General features: G+C 43.6%; 1 protein-coding gene across 3 annotated transcripts in view; it reads left to right on the top strand.

Moving 5' to 3' along the window:
* Nucleotides 1-21,354, top strand: part of Hs2st1 (heparan sulfate 2-O-sulfotransferase 1) — a 140,516-nt gene that overhangs the window by 100,616 nt on the left and 18,546 nt on the right. For all 3 annotated transcript variants that reach the window (NM_011828.4, NM_001355234.1, XM_006501450.4), the window contains exons 2-3: nt 4,316-4,554; nt 15,564-15,649. In NM_011828.4, the coding sequence (NP_035958.3) occupies nt 4,316-4,554; nt 15,564-15,649 (325 nt within the window). The remainder of the gene's footprint in view (nt 1-4,315; nt 4,555-15,563; nt 15,650-21,354) is intronic.

The raw sequence follows: 21,354 nt of genomic DNA, 5'->3' as shown, positions 1-21,354 counted from the left end.
CTTCTTGTGATTTAAGAAAGCAATTCCTGCTGTCCTATAGTCCTGTGAGCGTTAACAGTAATGGAGATTATGTATTACCTCCACCCTTGCTTTATGCCTTCCCCTCTGTCATTGCTACGATTCCCACCCTTGAAGGCTCAATTGACACAGTGTGGTTCCCAGACCACCCCTTACCCATTCTCGGATTTGATGGTGTTTTGTTCTCCTAGCATTTGTTACAGTGACATTCATTCAGTGCTGTACAAGATGGCAACTGAAGTGGGAACCCTTAAGACATCCCTAAAATTGGAAAAATAATTTGAGATGCGATAGCTTGCTAAAGGTCATGAAAAAGAAACAGAATATCTGAACTGGACTTTATCCAGGTCATTGGAATGAGGAAAGATCAGTGCTTGAAGTCAGCACTTGAATTTTACAGTATTTTACATTTACAAGATATGTCTGCGGCACAGTTACTCTGGCAAAGAGGCAAGGAAGGGTCAGGAAGACTCTTCCTACGTTCAGTATCTGCCCCTTCTCCTGCCCATGCAGTAATGCACCACACACTGGAGAAACCGCTGACTCGTTCCCTAAATGCTCCTGAGTGGTGATTAGAAAGTTATGCAGTTAATGGATTATTAAAGTGGTAGGAGTTTAAGAATTATGTTGCTTTGGCTTTGATTTTTTTTTAACATCAATTATTTTTGAATTAATGATACACTAGCAAGAAGTTCCAAAAATAATACAGTATTCCTTGCTTTTTAGTCCCTAGAAAACAGCTGAGTACTGTCCATCTGTCTCACTGTAATAGCCACAAAATGCTTGGAAAATCCCAAAAGAAAGCACTTTCTGTAAGTGGGTTTTAAAGAGTATACCTCTGAACTATGTCCCATAGTAGTTGGCTGTAAAGTCGTGCCCCCTTCTTCTAACTACAATGAGAAAAAATACTAAATTTCAACCAGTATAAAGTGGAACACAGACTCAGGGGTCAGATTGACCTGGAATTGTGTCCTCGCACAGGTAATCAGCCAGCGGGTACATCTGTGACATTCAGTTCCTGACTAAATGGAGATAACAATGGGCTTTTAAAGTTCATTCAAGAATAAAACGTGAGATGGGTACAGGACAGAGATGCATGCACACTGGGAAGTAGGCAGATCACAAACTCAGGGTCAACCTGAACTACTATGGAAGGCCTGTCTCAAAACAAATGAATAAACACATTTTATAAATTTTTAGTAGTTTTCTTTAGTAGTTTTCTTTAGTAGTTTTTTATATTACTAAAATGAACTAATACTTTAAGATCTGTAGTTTGTTATTTTTGATGTGTTTTTAAGTGAAATTCACATAAATTAGCTATCTTAGAGTGAGCAGTCGCCAGCATCTAGTGTGTTCAGTGTTGCAAGCACTACCTCTGTTGACTTCCAGAGTATGTTCATGGCCCTGAATGAAATGCTGTGACATACAGGTAAAGAGGTGCTCCCTGGTCCTCCTCCTCCTGTGGCAGCTATCAGTCTGCGTTCTGGTTTTATGACTTTCAATATCTTACCCTTTTCACTTATTTTGAGATGCATGCTTTATTCTTTTTAAGGAGGAATAGTATGTTCCATGAGTATTTACCTGTTGATGAATTTCTGGAATGTTTTCGTCTTTTGACTGTAGAGAAAAGTGTTATTATTGTACATAAGTATTTGCTTAAATGCCATCTTCAGTTCCTTGAAGCATACCTAGAGGTGGAATTGCTAAGTCATGCTTTGTACTTAAAATTTTGAGGAATGTGAAAATGTTTTCCATTGTAAATGTACTTCCAGTCCTGTGAGCTATAACAAGAGGGCCCTGATGCCTCGACTTTCCCATGAACACTGTTTAATAATAGCTGTCCTAGTGAACACAAGGTGGCGCTTCACTGTCCTTCTGATCTGTATTTTCCCGTGACTGTTTCAAGCATCTCTTTAAGTGTATCGTCATTTGCATATCATCTTTATTAATTGTGATTCTCGTATGTGTGTGTTTGTGTGTGTGTGCGCGCGCGCGCATTAGATCTCTGCTCATATTCTACCTATATCTCAAATATTGATACTTTGTTTCACTTTTATCCACTTTAAATGTATTTTTAAAATTCTTTTTGACACTTTGTTTTCTGTTCTGGGTTTTGTTCCAGTGGGCTTTGTTGTGTGTCCTTTGCATTCTGAAGTATTTTTTTTTATGATTTTATCCTAGAATATTTAGAGTTTAGTGTCTTTGCATAGCTGCTTTCTAGTATATCTTCCTAATGGATACAAACATCATGTTTCCTTTACTGATATAATTTTACAAAGTCACAGGAAGTGTGGGAGCCACTGGTCCACTTAGTCCTTTGTAGTCTCTGTTTAGAACATCCTGTTAAGTATTTGTTGTGCATGAATTTTTAACCAAATTCCATATTATAATTTTGCTTTAGTTGTTTAAATACACTTTCAAAAACTCAAAAGGGGGAAAGTTACATTGTGCTATCCATATTTATTTAATTATCTTTAATCTTTTTTTACATTCCAGTCACTATCCTGCTCCGGGTCTGCCCTCCAACCGTTCCTCATCCCATTCCTCCTCCCCATCTCCAAGAGGATGTCTCCACCTCACCCTTCCACCCCACCAGGCCCCCCTCAACCCCTCCTAGGGTCTTAAATCTCTCCAGGGTTAGATGCATCTTCTCTCACTGAGGCCAAACCAGGTAGTCCTCTGCAGAATATGTGTCAGGGCTCAGACCAGCACCTGTGTGCTGCATTCATTCATTCACTCATTTAAAACCAACCATTGTGTGTAGACACGGGGGACATGCGTACCTCAGAGGACAACCTATAGGAGTTAGTTCTCTTGTGTGTGTGTGTATGTGTGTGTCCTGGACATTGAACGGGGTCTTCAGGCGTGGCAGCAGTGCCTCTGATGGAGCCTCTTTACTGACGCCCGGGTTAGAGAACTTTTAGAGCCAGCCTTTTAAGCTAGTTCTATCAGTGAACATTTTAAATGTGTTTTTTCTTTCATATCTACAAGAATTATCTTCGTCTTCATTCTTGAAAACCATATTCTCCAGACACAGGGTTTTCAGCCACATTTCCCATTACCGTGCACGCCCACGTTGTGGTCCCCGATGGGAATCATGTGGTTGACAGTTCTCCAATTCTTTTGTGGGTATGACTTCATCTCCTCAGGTTGCTTTCAAAATTTTTTGTTAATTATACTAGATGGATATCTTTGGGCTTTATCTTATGGGGTTTCTTGACTCCAAATGTCTGTCTCCTGCCAGATGTTGTTTTTAGCCGTGGTTTGTTGAGTTCCGTTTTAGCTGTCCCCTTTCCCCTTTCTTAGACTGTGGCATCACTGTTAGATCACAGCCACCAGCATGCCTGGGTATTGGCACATTTTATCACCTAAGGAGTAAGCAAATCCTAAATAGATTTTTAAAGAGGTTTCTATAGGATAACTTCTTTTCCAAGTATATTTTATTTGTGAATTTTCTGCATTTTTAAAAACTTTTCCTGTTGCTGTGACCAAGCACCTGACAAGAAGCAATTTAAGAAAGGGTTTGTTTTGACTTACTGTGTGAAGGATACAGTCCACCTAGACAAAAGACCTTAGCAGCTGGAATAAGAGCCTGTTCACATTAGCATCTTACCTCAGGAAACAGAAAGTGGAGCCTGCCCGTAGAAACCCTAAAAACCCACCCAGCCAGGTTCCACCTCCTAACCCTGTAACTTTTCAGAATAGTGCCACTGGCTGTTCGAAGGCAGGAGCCTACTGGGGACATTTCACAGTCCAGTCACACAGCACACGGTCTGCTGTGTGTTTGAGGATTACTTGAGGCAATGAGAGCTCCGTTAGGACAGATGGTGACTTTGGAACTGTGAAGTACACTTTGAACTAGTTGTTCTTCTGTTCTTATTCTGCATCTTTCTGTCCTGTGGAAGAAGTTCTGAATCCTTTAACAACCATTCTCCCTCAGGCCTTGGGAAGGAAAAGTGTTCTGAGCTGAGGCTTATAGAAATCATAGACTTATACCTTATAGATTGTCTTCTTAAACTCGGCCTGCCTTGTTCTTCTGCTCTTTGTTTTCATTTTCTTTTGTTTTTCTCTCACCTTATGATATTCAGAAGTTATCTGTTCATAATTTTGTAATACTATCAAGAACACATTCAGAATGGCTATAGAAAGTGTATAGACATTCGCTGGGATGTATAGACTTAGGGTGTGGTGGTTAATTTTGGTGTGTGGGGTTTTTTTTTAATTTGTAAGGTTATATATATGGTAAAGTTTGCAAAAATGAAAATTTAAAAGGTAAAGAACTTTCCTTTTCTTGCAGAAAGGGCAATTGCAAGGCACGAAGTCCGAGAAATTGAACAGCGCCATACAATGGATGGCCCTCGGCAGGATGCAACTCTGGATGAAGAAGAAGACATAATCATCATTTATAACAGAGTGCCCAAAACTGCAAGCACCTCGTTCACCAATATAGCCTACGACCTGTGTGCAAAGAATAGATACCATGTTCTTCACATCAACACTACCAAAAATAACCCAGTAATGTCATTGCAAGATCAGGTAATTACCATGTAGGAAATACACAAATACTTTCTGATATCTCCTCAAATTTGGTATTGCAAGGGATGAAGTGTTGTGGGTGGGGAGAAGGTAGGTGGCAAAACTAACTCTCTCTCTCTCTCTCTCTCTATATATATATATATATATGAATTTATAGCTTTCCTACACTTGACACATTTTCTTGCATCTAGTCTATAGTCAAAAATTTGTGAAATAAGTAAATTGATAGATAGCTAGAAGTATTAGACAGTTTTTATATTCTTCAGTTCGGAATCTCTTTTTTGTTATTGTTTGTTTGTTGAGACAAGGTCTCTCTAGGTAGTAACTGGTTATCTGGAGCTTGCCACATATACCAGGCTAGCCTCAAACTCACAGACATCCACATCATGCCCGGCTTAGCATTGTTTTTGGCTTTTAAAACACTTGACAAGATTCCCACTGCAGCAGTTGTTTATTGTCTCACTTTATGATGAGGAAATGTTGGCTCAGTACCTGTACCCGTTCTGTGCCCTCCTGAGTGCCATCTTCAGTAACTCGTGTCAATACTAGTCATAAATCAACCTGCTGGAGAGCAGATGGTGGCTGTGTCTTTAGCAAAACCTCACCTTTTAATAGTCAGGGGTCTTAGATGAACGAACGGGAGTTTAATATAGAGGATACTGTGAAGCGAAATCTAGTTTATCCATTTCTATCAAAACCTGGAATGGTGACTACAGTGGTAAAGTTCACCTTGTACATATTAAAGGCCATGGGTATGACCATCCTAAAAAGACACTGGAATCCGAGTTAACCGCAGACGCCATATTGGCGAAGCTCCACTAGAAGGTATCCCTCCTACCTGCTGCAGCGAGGTCTTGAGCTGTTTGGAAGCGGTGGAAGCTGCTCTGTTATAAACTGACTGCTCCCCACTATTAGCTCATCGATAGCACTTACACTGCCCGGGGAATGAAGCTGACTTGTTCTTGCCAGAGAGCTGCTTTTGAAGGCTAATGATTATCACCACCCATCTGCTTTTGACTACCTGGGATCTGTGGGATCGTTTATTATGTTTGTATAGAACCAAAAATATATGTCTGTTAGCCAGACCAGGTAATACTTCTGTAGATGAGAAGAAACATGAGCTTTTTAAAACTGTTGGTCTTTAAAAAAAGAAGAAAACCGTTCACTGTACATCTCAGGGGGCGGCACACTGAGTGTCACCTTTGCACACGGTGTAGTAGGTCTGTGTTGGTGCATTGCAGTCAATACTTGATTTCAAAGGAACGTGGCCTGACCCTCAATAATAGCTTCAGGTTTCCTCAGCAGTACTTTTTTTTTTTTTAAATGCTAACTTGTTTGTTCAATTTTTACTTTTTTGTATCCAACCTTCCAGAGTTTTCTGGCAGCCACAGGTATCTGGCAATGGCATCCGTGGTTTTTTCCTTCATGAAATGCAAGTGTGGAGATGCTCAGCACACATGACATTTATCAGCACCGTGTAGATGCATTTCCAGTTACATGTGAATGGGACGGACACAGCTTGTTTTCCGTTCAGCGGCTTGGCATTTATACACTGGAAGAACCCAGCCGAGAAGCAGACTCACAGCCCTAAAGCAGTTGCTTTGTACAGCGAACAGCACCGAGCGAGGCCTTCTTGTCTAGAACACTCTAGGGAAGTAGTCTCAAGCGTTAAATGGCATACTCCAAATGTCAACTGGTAGTTCAAAACCGGGTCCTGATCAGGCGTGGCTTACACAGGTGTCCTCTGATACCGATCTCATGTACAGAAGCCATTTTCTGAAAACAAGCCATGTCCAGCTCCCCATCCTTAGCACGACGTGTGTAGAGGGTCTTTAATTCAACCCAGGAAGCTTCGTCTGAATGTAAACTGAAAACTACCATAAGTTCAGAGTTAGTGTTCCAATACCTCCATCTTCTGTACTATACTTTTGCTTTGATGGCATGCTTTTGCCGTGCTGATGTATAATTTTCAGCCGAGTCATAGGAACTTAGGATGGTTTCACTATTCTCTGAGCAAATAGCTTCAGGTTGATGCCTGGCTCTGTTAAGTGAGCTGCTGTGCAGAGCCTCCGTTTACAGCCCAGTCCGCTCGTGAAGAAAGCCGGGGCTGCAGCAGGAGACTCATGTGTCAGCTTCCTCTCCAGCAGCCTGTCAGCACTGCACTTCCTAGACACCATGCTAAACTGCTTCATGCTCACCTACTTAGAGTTCAGCAGCAACGCTCCAAACGTCCCGGTCTGACACAAAGCTTGTCCAGCGAGATGACAGCAGTGCCTCGCAGCCAGAGACTTGCAAGTGTCTCATTTACCTTACTGCACAAGGGGTATATATACAAAACTTGTGCCCCATTCCTTGGGAGGGAGAGATACCAATAAAGTAAAAGGTTAGCACACGCCTCTCAAGGAGCTTTCTAGTATTTGCTTGGGAGTCTAAGACAGAGAGCCAGAAATTGAGGATTATTAAAACATCAGTGTATGATAATCTCACTGAAATGTTTTATGTGACGAAACCCAAAGAAAGCACATATTCATATCGTAGAACTTCCTGCAAAACAACTCTCCTTGTCTTTTCTAAAGTTTAAGTGTCGTGACAACCAAACAACCTGACAGTGCTAGGTTGAAAAGTCAGGCTTCAGGAGACTGAGGGGCACAGACAGCAAGGACGCGGTGTGATCTATAACTGTCCTTGTTCATAAACCGAACACGGTGTGGCATTTCAGAATCAAGTGTGGATGTGTGCCATCCTCAGATATGTGAGAACAGTAGTATGTCTGGACGTAGAGAGAGAGGCCATGTCCCAGCAGTTGCACCCTCCTAACAGAGTCTAGGTAAGGGTCTGCGGGTGCTGGCACCGTACTCTTTCTACTTGGGTAGTGGAAAGGCTGTTACCGACTGCCCTTACTGCCCAGGATGGGCGTAGTGTATGCAGGGATGTCTGCCCAGCCTCCTCTCTGGAGTGAAGCAGCTGGAACAGAGAAGAAGAAAGGTTTTTGAAGGAGATTAATAGAATATACAACACAAGAAATTAAGTAGTTACAATGAAGTGACTTTTGCTACTTAGGTTTTTGAGGTGACCCTTAATTTAGATGATATAAAAAGAATTGTCAAGGGTTAGAGAGGTGGCTCAGTGGTTAAGAGCACTGGCTGTTCTTCCAGAGGACCCGAGTTTGATTCCCAGCACCTACATGGTGCCTCACATCCATCTGTAACTCTAGTTTCAAGGGATCCCAGTCCCTCTTCTTGCATCTCTGAGCACCAGGCATACATGTGATACACAGACACATGCAGACAAAACATTCACACGTAAATAAAATAGATTTTTTTAAAGGAAGTTAAAAAACGTTTTGACTTTAGAGAATATTTTGTGGCTGTTCCTAGTAGGTATGTGGTCTTTCTTAAATCTGTGCTGTTCTCATATTTTTAAGTTTATGTGACCAGTCTTGGTTTAAACATTACAAGTATCTAGCCCCAGCGGGCCACATATAATATAAATCTATTCTCTGTGTGTGTTTCTTTAACTTACTCTCAAGCTGTCTTGTATTCATTGTTATTAGAGCTTATTATAGTTTGCGATGTGCCACAGATACTTGTCAGAGCAACAAGCTAGCTAACCCTTTGCAGCCTATACTATATAAGCTAAATATGGGTTCCAGTTCAGCCTCTTACTGCGCTGGACTGAAATGGAGCTTGATGTGCGTTCTTAGGAAGCTACTTGCACTTGACGGAAAGACCTTGCATGTTAAGATCTTCCTGGAAAGTTTCACTTACCTTTAAATTAATGTTCTTGCTTTTCCCTACAGTATTCACATTTCTTATCCAGGCCAGTACACCGGTTCTAAGGAAGCTCTTAACTATTGCATCAAGCTGTCACCCAGTAGATGAAACGGCCTTTGAGCTCATCAACCCTGACAAGCCGTTCTCCTTCCTACACATCTGTTCTTACCATTTTGTAGAGTGCATTTCTTCTTCAATTGTTTTCATGCTATGTGTTTGGTGTTTCTTGTTCAGTGACAGGCTCTTGGACCTGGCCTAGCCATCCTGTGTTAAGTTAAATACCACTTCCAAGGTATTGGGACCACATCACTCCTAGTACTGGTTAGTTTATTCAGTTACCTTGCATATTAGTTTGGCTTCTCCCTGTTTTCCTCTATTGTAGTGTAAGCCCCTAAAGGGCAGACATATTGTTTGTCCACTGTATACCTCATGCCACATGCCTTGAATAGTGACCAAGGCATGGAAGGTACTTGATACATTTTTGTTACTTGATGAGTGTATAAGCAAATCAGCCAGCCTAGATTTTGGTAGTGGTCCCTAGCTGTCCCCAGTGCCATGGCTACAGCTATAAGCAGAGTAAACCCTCTGGCTGATGAGACTTTACCTCCCCCTCTTGAGTGATTTAGAACTCACCCCCCACAGCAGCTCGGATCTGAACCTCAGTCCCAGGGCTGTGTGCCAGAGGCCAACTCCTTACTCCTTATCTGCACATCACGTTTCCCCTTAGTGTAGAAAATCTTCTCCCTGGTTTAGACTCAAAAAATATGCCTGTGGCTATACAAGAAATATTTATTTAAAGTAAAGTTATCAGTAGGAGTTGGTGTATAGTAATTACTCAAACTAATAATAGTCTTCATCTCAATAGATAGTAATTACAGAGTTGGAAGTAGGCCAGGGCATTCAGGACTACTCCTACTCCTTCAGATACTGGAAATGAGTTCTTTTGTGATCTCGGATATCAGTGTAGAGTTGAGCTTACTGAGAATGGAGGCCAACATTCTTGCGATGGTGCTGTCTTGGCTTTTTCCTTTAGTGTTGGTTCAGGTCTGATTCAGCAAGTAAATAAATCATGTCCCCCCACCTCCACGGCTTATGTTTTCCCTAGAGGTGTGTTGTGATTACTTGCTAGCCCAGCTCTGCTGGAGTTATACAACCTGACAGAAGTCATAGTTTAGCATCCGCTCCAGGCTAGCCATAAAAGTGTTATTTTCATGTACTGTATCTAACTACTCCTTCTGAGCCATCCTTCTTGATAGCACGCTTCAATCAGAGTGTCGAAACTCTGAATTCTCTCTTTTATCTTTGCCAGTGTCCGGTGCTTTCAGCCTCCTCAAAATCATCTGATGCTGTTGGGTTTTATTGCCCTTCACCTGGCATGCAAGGCAGAGTCTGTGAAGTGTACTGGTTCCTGTGGGCCACATCCCCGTGGCAGAACACCAGAAGAAAACAAAACATGCAGGGCAGGAGTGAGAGGCCGAAAATGACAGATGCAGGAACTGACTGGACGGGTTAGCGGATGGAAGTGGGCTGGAGACAGGGAGACAGTTAAGAAAGAAGATGAGCATTTACCGTGGTTGAGAGGGAAAGTGGCTCAATCGATATTTTAAAAGGGAAGCCTTCAGAACCGCCATTCTGAAAAGGCTTACTTACAGCATCTCCATGGAAACCGGCTTTGAGGAAGGGTGTATGAGAGGTCTGGCCATAAACGCACTCCTGCGTATCCCAGGTGCTTTCCAGAGGAGAAAGTGAAGCCCTGCGCTGAGACTTCGTTTACTCACACTTCCTCTGCGCTGGAGAGAAGCTAAGCCACAGCCCCTTTTCTTTATTGCAGATTTTCTTTCTCTTTGCTTCTGGTGACAGGAACAGCTGTTGTTCCCTCTGGGTGCACTGTGGTCACTTCAGGCCTAAAACAACAGGACTGATTGATTATAAACTAAAGCTTCCAAGTTAGAAGGCAGAATAAACTTCCCCCTTGGAAAGTGACTGAGTTATCTGTTAAGGAATAGAAAGCTGACCAGAACACGTTGTATAGAAAAAGAGATCCTGTGTATCTGGAAGAGCTCAAAAGTAACAGTCTGGGGAATTTAAAAGCAGTAATAATCCACCAGATATTGCCTGAACTGTAATGTAAGTTTAGGTAAAGCTTAGAGTCCTACACAGATACCTGGACTTGGTCTCTTGGTTTCACTGCTCAGTGACTGAAAACAGTGAAACAAGCCCCGATGAGTGCTGAAGTGTCCGTCTGTGGGGCTGCGGCGTGGTGATCGTAGGGGATCGGAAGCCAAGTTGTGATGGAAGGGATGGGTAAGCTCATAAGGAGTCAAGAATATGGCGACAGTGCTTTGAGACTGTCGAGGGAGAAAATTACCTACTTGAATGCTAGGGGTCAAACCTAGGTGTCTCAGATGGTTAGCTAGTGATCTGTGGGAGTTTGAACAGGTATGGCCTCCATAGATTCTCATGTTTGAATGCTTGGCCCATAGGGAGTGGCATCATTAGGAGGTATGGCCTTGTTGGAGTATGTGTGGTCTTGTTGGGGGAAGTGTGTCACTGGGGGTGGACTTTGAGGTCTCCTATGCTCCAGCTATGCTCAGTATGGCACATAGTCTCCTTCTGCTGCCTTTCTTTTCAAGATGTAGAACCTCGGCTCCTTCTCCACATCCATGTCTGCGGGTATGCCACTGTGCTTCCCACCATGATGATAATGGACTAAATCTCTGAAACTGTAAGCCAGCCCTAATGAAATGTTTGCCTGTATAAGAGTTGCTTTGGTCATGGTGTCCATTCACAGCAATCAAACCCAAACTAAGACACACTCTTCCCTGATTTATACTCCCAGTCCAGTGGTGAATCTTCGATTGCTGAGGAATTACCATAGAAGTGAGCAAAATCTGACATTTTCTATAACCAAGTTCCATTGGTGTCCTTTTGATTTCATAGTACCAGGGATTAAACCCAGGGCTTTGCATATGCTAGGAAGAAGTCTGTCACTAAGTCCTTCTTAGTCCTTGGGAAGTGATGTCTGTTGTTGTTGTTGTTTTTTTTTTCCTTCAAGTCCTTCTTGTTTGTTTTTCTGTTGAAGTTGTTCTGTGGTAAGTGGAGAGGTTGGGGATAGAGTTGCTGAGTTGATGGGACAGTTGCCTAGTGTCTGCAAGACTGTGTCCAATGTCCCTCCTTTAACCACACACACACACACAAACACCCATATAATTAGCTAGTTGCATGGGCAAATGATTGATGGTTTTCAGTGTCTTTATAAAAGTGAAGGCTATAGGATTTCCTTGATCTCTTCCATCTCTAAAATTCTGATTCTGCTAGTCAGTTCAAGATTGCTTATAGCATAATAGTCTGCCTTTTCTTCATCTCTAAGAAACTCTTCCTCTGTCCAGCTGGAAGTAACTTTAATTTGTGAACCGTTTTTGAAATGCTTGCATCTAGTGCGCTTCAGGCATCGCTGGAGCGGTGGCAGAAGCCAGGGTCACTGCTTCAGCCTCCTCTTTGTTTTGTGTACTGCAGTACTCAGGTGCCTGTTTTATGTACTGCAGTACTCAGGTGCCTGTTGCAAACCCTGCTGGCTTTCAGGGTCAAGGTGCCCAAGAGTTTCTGTAGCCCTCAGACCTGTGTTGTTAGGGCCACAGAAGAAGCCTCATGTTAATAAGGTTAGGAGCTGTCTCCTGAGCCCACATCTTCTGAAACAGTGGTCTTCATTTGGTCCAGGAATGAGTGACACCACTTCCTGAAGGCTTATTAGAAATGCAGAATTCCAGGTACTAACTGCTTCAGACCTGCTGTGTAGCTATCTGTCTCAACAGGAATTCTAGGTGGTTTGTTTTTTGCACTTTGAAGTTTGAGAGGCCTACAGCAATCTAACCCAGCCTCCTGGGCTTCCCCTCCTGTTAAAGGACACAGGTGGGATGTGCCAGTCACCCTCAGGATGCTTCACGTCCATGTGGCCCATCCTCAGGAACGTTTGGGGGAAAGAAAGGGTGCCTGCAGTGTTCACGTGACTCCCAGTTCTGTGAGTCTCTCACATCCACTCCCTATTTATATGCTCTGTCCTGTCTGACATTTGCAGTCTGCCGCAGCGTTTCCGTAGAATTTAATCTAGCACCTTTTTCATTTCCCTCCTGAACCATCCTGTCCACAGGAGATCCCGGCTTTGGAAAACAAAGCTGAGTTTCTGAGTATGCCTCAAGCTCTGAAAATGATCACCTCTTTGCCACCCCCACCCCATGTGTGTATGGATGTACTGCCTGCATATATATATGTCTATGTGGCATGTGCATGGCTGGTGACCGCAGAGGCCAGAGAGGCCATCAGATGCCGTGGAACTAGAAGTACAGGTGGTTGTAAGCCGACATGTAAGTGCTGATGACCCAACCAGGTTCCTCTGAAAGAGCAACCTGTGCTCCAGCCACTGGGCCATCTCTCCAGCCGCTCTTTATTTTTGGTTAGAAATACTGTAGTTGGTTTTCATAGGACCCAACATAATTAACAATAACAAGTACATTTCATGTCATCGTGCAGTTTATTCTTCATTCACTATTTTGTATTTTTATTCTGCCTAGTACTGAATTGAAAGAATGAATAGGAAAGAACACAATACCTCATACACACACTTGCATGTATTTGGCTCATAGTGTCACTACCATTTACATCAGTGTATCAGCCAATAATGTAGCCCCTTAAACCTAAACTGTCCCAGAACTGTATTTCCCAGCAGACACACTAGCGCATGACTGCATCTGTCCTGTCCCTAACCCACAGCAGGCCTTCTGTAGGAAGCAGCTGTAATGCTGGTAGCCTGAGGTCAGTGCTGTAGAGTAGGTCCGTGTAATTCAGATCTAAATGTTGGTGAAAGACTGATACCTCACTGTAAGTGTAGGCTCTGCCTCCCGGGACTGAAGCTGCAGCTTGGTTCCCTGCAGTGTAGAGGAGTGGGCCCTGCCATCCCTCTGTGTCTGTCTAGTCTCCAGAAGAGAGTCCTGACCAGCTGTTGTTTATTGTACAGAGAAATTGTATAGCTGCTGGCACACAAACAGTTTAAATTAACTACTTGTTTTCTTTTTAAAAATTCTTTCTCAATTTTTTTAAAAAAATAATTAATGGACACTTACAGAATTTCTCATGTTAGCTTTTTGTATACTTCCAATTCCAGGAAGTTAGGAAGCGCTTGGGAGCTGGAGCGTTGCCGCAGCAACCAAGGATGCCCACTGCTCTCTCATAGGGCCTCAGCTCAGTTCCCTGACCCACACCAGGCAGCTCGAAACAGTCTAACCCCAGCTCTGCGAGGGGCGACCCTGTACTCACCCGCAGTCACACTTATATTGCACAAACCCACACATTAAAATTGAAAGAGAATTTTAGATACTTGACTAGCTTATATGTTTTTATTTGAACAAGCTTATATATCCACCTTTAAAAATCTTACAATCATCTTTAGTCATTTTGTTAGTCGTATTTCAATTTGCTGAGGTATAAAGAAGAATGTCCTTTAAGTGATTGCTTTTCGAATGCTGTGTCAGAGAAAATATGTAATATATAGAATGAGCTGGTATGGTGGAACTCTGTATGCCCAGGCCTTGGGAGGCAGTGGCAGAAGGACCAAGAATGTGACGTCACCCTAGATGTGCTGGGCGTGAGGCTAGCCAGGGGTATGAATCTCTGCTTGTATAATACATGTATTCATATGCACACAGAAAGAATTCTTTAGATTGGAATGTTGCTTGCTTTTTCAGTGTGTATTTTTGATAGGGGGTGTATTTTTTCTGTGTGCTGGCTATTTGTATGTCAACTTGACTTAAGGTTGGCTCATCTGGGAAGAAATCTTAATTAAGAAAACACCTCCAGAGGCAGGCGGATTTCTGAGTTGGAGGCCAGCCTGGTCTACAGAGTGAGTTCCAGGACATCCAGGGCTACACAGAGAAACCCTGTCTCGAAAAATCCAAAAAAAAAAAAAAAAAAAAAGAAGAAAGAAAGAAAAGAAAAGAAAAGAAAAGAAAACGTCTCCATAGGATTGGCCTGCAGGGAAAGGGAAAGCCCACCTTGAACAGGTGGTCCAGACTGTTTAACAAACTGAACATGTCATGAGGAACAAGCCAAGAAGTAGTATTCTTCAGGCCTCTGCATCAGTGCCTGCCTTGTTTGTTCTCTCAGTGACTTTTCTTGAGGCTGGACTGTCAGTGAAATAACCCTCTCTCCTGTGTTTGCTTATGGTCATGGTGTTTTCTCACAGCAATAGAAAGCCTAAGGAAGACAGCAGGGTCCTCTAGAGAAACAGTAGGAAGAAAGAAGACACACACATTTTACATTTGTATTATGGATGTGCATTATAGTTAAGGGGAGTGGTTTGGAGTGGATCAGGGATCAGTGGTTAAGAATACTTGTTCTTTAGATAACCTGAGTTTGGCTCCCAGCACCCCCTGTGGGCAGCTCATATCACCCATATCTCCAGCTCCATATCTTATGGCTTCTGTACATATATGTATAGAAACCTGCAGATACATGCACACGCGTCCATATAAGTAACCTTATAAAAGAGAGCGAGTGTTAGAATGTCTTGCACAGTGCTGTCTGGGTAGTCCAACAAGGGCTACCTTCACACTGAAGCCACAGAGAACCCTGAAACTGCCTAGTGCACAAGGCTCAGGGCCTCAGGAGCCCCAGTCTGGCTCTGAAGGTCTGGAGAGTTCCTGAAGAGCAACTTACCGTCAGTTCAAGTTTGAAGCCCGAAGAACCCAGGTTCTAATGGAGCAGCGGCTGCAGCGGTGCAGACAGCTATAAGATAAATGAACTCTGTCAAGGTGCAAAGATAAAGGGGCAAATACCACCTTTCCCCGGCCCTCCTTCCATCTGTGTATCCCTCCTTCATCTGTACCTCGTGCAGCTCGTCCCACTGCAGACAAGCTCATCACGAAGTCTCTTGCAGCTGTGCCAGCCGCTTATCTCTTATTGATTGTAACGCAGTGAAGATGGCAGTGATGATTTGCCCTCATGGGGGTGAAGTACACCCCTGCGTCCACCTCCCGCCCTGTGTAGACTGTGTATACTGCACTGGTCATGGCCGTGGTAAAGTAGTGCGTTCAGACTCCACTGACTGCTCTTACTTCAAACTGGCCTTCCAGCCCCATGAATGCGGGGACTGGGTCCCGTTCCTGAGTGGGAGGTCTTTTGTTGATGACAGAGTCTGCTTTCTTTCCATTGCAGTGAGGTAATGAGAATGTCCTCCTCTTTTAGGTGCGCTTTGTGAAGAACATAACCACCTGGAACGAGATGAAGCCAGGCTTCTATCACGGACACATCTCTTACTTGGATTTTGCAAAGTAAGTAGCATCCAGAATGATGTACTGAAGAGTGCTTTGTCTGTCCTCTGCCTGTGAGCAGTGTTAGACACACTGACAGGCCACTTGTACACTGATGATTTAAATATTCCTTCCAGTGCTTTACTGCCCTCTAGTGGTCATAAAAGGACACGTCTCGAGCTAATTATGACAGTTCACATTCTGTTATGTTAGGGACTTGTGGCAGTTTCTCACCTGTACTGGAGGCCGGCTGATTACTCCACGAGTGTGCGGTCAGTCAAATGGGCTCACCAGGTCACTGACAGAGAACAGAGAAACCCCCCTCAGTTTCTGGTACCCTAATATGCTTTTCCTCGAACCACTGTGTTTCAGCTTTGAAATTATGAGATATAAGGGGAGACTTTTTAAAAACTAAGAATTTTCTTTTATGTTTGAATATGATTGTATAAGTCACGGTAATTTTGTCTTAATTCTCTTAAAGAAAAGTTCAAAAGACTGCAGAATACACAGTGTTCAAGCATTCTGTGGCCCCCTTGGGAGCCCTTGCATCTTTAAAGAGTAATCAGAAAATTGGTTAAAAGGAATAGTCTAAACATAAGACCCGTTTGAACATTCTCCATGGAGCACATGGCGCTGTTACAATAAAAGCCCACACGCACGTGCTCTGCTGATAACCCTCTGCTGACTTCAGAGACGACGGAAAGTGACTGTCCACAGTGGGCATGCGCAGCCTGGTTCTACCTTAGCAGCGGTGTCTGCTCTAAGAGAAGCTCGCTCTGTCTCGGTTTCACTTTTTAGGTTGGAAAAGGAAAAGGACAGAACAGCGTGCCGTAGGGTCAGACAGTGGGACATCCTAGCTTCTCTGGAAATCATATAATTAAAGAATTGCCTGAATATTACACAATAAAGTGATATATCTTGATTTCCCTCATAATCCCTAAGATCTTTTAGTAACATTGTAACTTTCAAGTTAAGTGTACAGTTTTCTATAAATAATTCATACTGCAATATTGAAAGCATTTTATAGGCGGCTTTAAAATAAACTAAAAATTCTCTCTGCAGAGGCCCTGAACCAGTTTCCTAGACTTCATTCACATGTGCGTGTTCCCTGAGGGCTACGCTACCCTTCACTCAGAGTGTCTTACCTTTCACCTAGTGGTCTGGGGCTTTTCTTTCTCTACATGGCCTGGATTCTAATACTGTAGGTTTTCATTATTAAAGTTATACATTGAGTGCCTTGGCTTTGGGCACAGTCTTGTATGTAGAACAAGGCTCTGATGTTCACCGAGGTACTTGAACTTGAAACGGATAAAGCATTTTAAAGAATAATCTTATTAAACACTGACAGCCACACTGGGTTTGAATATTTTCATAGTGGCTCATGTTACTGGAAATAATAATATATTGTAAAAATTTTAATAGAATGACAATTTTAAATAAATAGCTAAATGGAATCAGTTAGAGGAAGTTGTTTGATGTGTTCTACTGTATACAGTCAAGAAATATTGTAGATGTGACCATTCCTTAGCTTGATAGTCATAAACTCCATGATTGAGGAAGGAAGAGAGAAACATCATTTGCCAATTTAGAGTACCTTATTCTTCAAAACATGTTATTGAACTGAGTGTGGTGGCGTATACCTGTAATTTTAGTTACCAAGGAGACTGGTACAGGAGGATTACATGTTTGAAGCCAGCCCAGACAACTTAGCGAGATCCTATCTCACATTTTAAAGTGAGGGTTTAGGAAGACGGCTCCATGGGTAAAATTGCTTGGATCACAATTGTGAGGACCCAGGTTTGAATCCCTCGAACCCATGTGGAAACCAGGTATGTAGCTCAGGCATCTACATATGGTCCCAGCACTCATGGAGAGATGTAGGGGACAGAGGCGGCTCACCAGCCAGTGACTGCTGGCAGCAGCAGTAAAACCCTGTCTCAAAGGAGTGGGAAAGGAAGGATGACAGGAAAGATCGTCCTCTGACCACCGTACACCGTGACACATGTACTCCTGTGTTCACACGCACAGCAAATGCACAACACAGCTAAATGATTTTTTGAGTAAAAACATGTCTCTTGAGCTGTGGCTCTGTAGTAGAATAGTCACCTAGTTAGGATAGAAGCCCTGGGTTTACTCAGTCCCTGTACCACCACACACAAAATACTATATGTGGGTGATTAAGAGCACTGGCTGCTCTTCCAGAGGATGTGGGTCAGGCTCCCAGCATCCACGTTGTGCCTCACAGCCAGACATGGTACACAGACATTCATTCAGGCAAAACACCTTACACATGAAATAAAGAAGGTCTCAAGAAAGGGCAGAGAAGGAAGTACAGGTTCCTGCGTCCTTGGCTCGGTGTGATTCCCTAAGTTACTTGCTGTAACTTAGAAAAAATGGTAAATTCGTGGGGGGGGGGAAAGATGTTTAATTTTCCAATTTATTAGACAGATAATAAAAATTGAAACATAGTTGAGTTTTCTGGAGACTCAGGGAAAGAATGTGGAAAAACAACAAGTGAAAGATCCTTTGTGTTTGTACACTCTAGTACAGACGTCTCGATCAAGTCCTGCCTTTGTATTTTCTCTACAGTATTAGGATAGAAGAAGAGAAATGTCTTTTTACCTAGCGGCTTTGATTGGGGTTCTATCATGTGCCCTTTGTTTTAGCCTTGTGGTTTCCTGAAGCACCTCTAAGTGCTCAGTCCTTGTTTGTTTTCTTCCTAGTGATAAGCAGTCTTCAGAGAGTTGAGCGATGACAAATTAATGCCATTGACTTTAACATTCCTTTATATAGGGTGGACATTTTCAAGATGCCAGGATTAATATCAAATTGAATAGTTGTAGTTCTTGACTAAGGATAGGTTCATCAAAACCCCCTTTCTTTCTGGAGTGAAGAGACTATGCCTTACTAAAATAGACAGTATTTATAACGGTCCTATATAAATGTATGTTGTTCATGTATCAGTAGCATTTATTGAATAGGAGTTGCCCTAATAGATCAGTTGTCCTTGATACCACAGCATCATTATCAGTGAGACGAGCAGATGCCAACAAGTCACTCATTTTTTGAAACTAAGCAAAGGCAGTCTGCCACTAGTATGAGCCATTTGTGGCCAAGAGTCCCACCTAAATATGTACAGCACGAGATATGACATAAGACTGTTTCTCGCCAGACTTAAGCCAAATGAATGGCTAGCAAGAAGGCTCGGGATAAAGGCGCCTGTCCCCATGACCCACGTGTGAGGAGAGAAGCTTTTTCTGCAGTTTCTCTGACCTCACACAAGCACAGCACACACGGCACAGCAACAACAATAATGGTTTAAAGATTGGCACTAAATCTAATGCACTGCAGAAGTCTCGGAATGCAGTTTTTCCCCAAGGCTGTCTCCTTCCAGCCCCATTGCCTCTCTTTGAGACTCCAGCCAGTAGATTAGGCTCCTTGCAGATGCCCTGCGTGTGCCCGGGCTTTTAAAGCTGTTCTTGGTTATTTCCTCCAGCTATGCACGTGTGCTGGTAAGGAAACGATTCTAGTGTTGCTCCTTTTGTGCAGCACATAGCTGACATGCATAGATGTCTGAAGTGTCTTCTAGAGAGCCCGCTGGGCTGGCAGGTAGATGTAAGTGTAAATGTGTTGGAAAATTGTCACCTCACACCAACCAAGTGGACTCCTCTTTCCAGGGGGATCATTCTTGCCGGTCAGTAGTTTACTCTCCTTGAACAGAAATACATTTCTACCCTTCTTCCCTGGCCAGGATTGACGGAAGAGTCTCCAACCATGGAACTTGCTTTTCTCCCCATATAAGCTGTATAGTCAGCAGAGGTTAAACCGGTAAACCCTGTTAGCTTTGTCTCTTACTCGGCTGCGCTGTGTGTCCCAGATGCCATTTTTACTGTGCCCATTTTCTGTTCCAACCCCTTGCCTCCAGTTCTTTATGCCTATATAACCCTTCCGCAGGTACAAGTAATGGTCCATTCCTAGTTTCAGAATGAGTTCACTGATCATCTCATTAAAGTTTTGCTTCATACATAACACCCAGAATGTTGTCAGACAGCTGTACTTTGAGTAGAGAAAGGTTTGTAATATGCTGTGTCCTGTTTGCTACCCCACCCCCTGGTCCATGTGTCCAAGCCTAGGGAGACAAGGAAGAGTGCAAGCATTCTGGAGTGAGGTCTGGCTCACAGCTAATGGGACATAGAGGAGTTTCCCAGAGAGCCCGTCTAAGGGCCGCCGTCTAAGGATGCCACCGTGCCCTGTGTTCTCCCTCCTTGCAGCTTCTCTTATGTGACTGTCTCTAAGCTGAAGTGTTTCCTGTGTATTGCTGGATGTTCTCTCACAAAACAGCGTGACTGGTTAGATCCCATAGTCTGTCCACCCCAGCTAATTAATTCCTAGCCCCTGTGTGCTTGGCCATGGCCGCACTTGTGATAAAGTCCCAGACAGATGCACAACAGCCACAGCCATTCTGTAGCCTCCCCTACTCCTTAGGTCACAGTACTTGCTACACAGTCTACAACACTCGTTTCCTCTTTAATGGTTGCTGCTCTCTGGACACTCAGAAGACATCGTGCAGCTGGGGCAAGCATTAGCAAGACAAGCCCAGAGTTGATTTTTACTGAGCCTAATAGCTCACAGGTACCGCAGGTGTCTGACAAATAATAGCACTGTTACACAGTGGTCATTGGGGGTCACAAGAGTGTGTCACAACCCTCTTCATTCTGAAACAGTAGCCACCCACCTCTGAAAAGATGAATCATCGGACTTCTCTACTGGAATCCTCCAGTGACCTCACACGTGACTCACAAAAATGAATGCTTAGAGCGGTCTGCAAGGCCCACATGCCTGCACTCCCCAAGGCCTCCCAACCTCTCATCGCCATGTCACCTTGTACTCTCCCTGATGCTTCCGCCAATTCTTTTTTCTCCAAGCAGCCAGCACTAGAATCTTCAAGACCTTCATTCTTAGGGTTCCCTCTTCTCAGAATGCTTTTCCTTACCACATATCTGCATGTGTCCCTTGTATGTAACATCAGTGATGGTTTGGTGGAAAGTGGCTCTGGGCTGTGTGCGTCCTCTGGCCCCGGCCCTGGTACCCTCCTCTTGTCTCCCTGACATGCTGCCGTCAGTATTTAGCCATCAGAGCTCACCGATACGCACTGTCTCTGCTGCCAGGAAAATGTTAGCTCCAGAAAAGCAAGGGAATAGGAGGAAAAGCCAGCCAAGAGCAGCATCGTAGATACGGGTGAGCAGAGTGGCTTATGGGATGTGGTGGACGGGCAGCTTGCCTAGAGTAGAGTTCAAGAAAACAATAAGGTGGCATCTAAGATGTAAGACCAACCAATGTACGATGACTGAGGAGTTGGGGCGCGGTTGGCGCCATTGTTATTTTCATGGTGCTAGGGATGCAGTCTAGAGCCCTGGACATGCTAGTCAAGCTGTATCCCAAATCCCAGACATTTGGGGTTGATTTCAGCTACCAACGAGATTTATTTCAGGTTTCTGAAGAGCAGATGACTAACAGATGGTGTTTTAGGAAAACAGTTGAGAATTGCCAGGTGAATAGACAGGGGAGACCCTGGACACAGGACAGCCACCCAGCGCATTGCTGTCTTCTATGGGCACTGCAGAGGTCAGGTCCATTTCCTTGGGTTTTGGTAGGGGTTGTTCCACTTCTCTGCACTGCTGCTGTGCATCGGGCAGGTCATCCTCCTCCCCATTTTGCAGGCGAAG

This window comes from Mus musculus, chromosome 3, assembly GCF_000001635.26.
Source record: "Mus musculus strain C57BL/6J chromosome 3, GRCm38.p6 C57BL/6J".
Classification (NCBI taxonomy): Eukaryota; Metazoa; Chordata; class Mammalia; order Rodentia; family Muridae; genus Mus; species Mus musculus.
The sequence above is the reverse complement of the archived record's forward strand: the minus strand, read 5'-3'. Positions and strand labels throughout refer to the sequence as shown.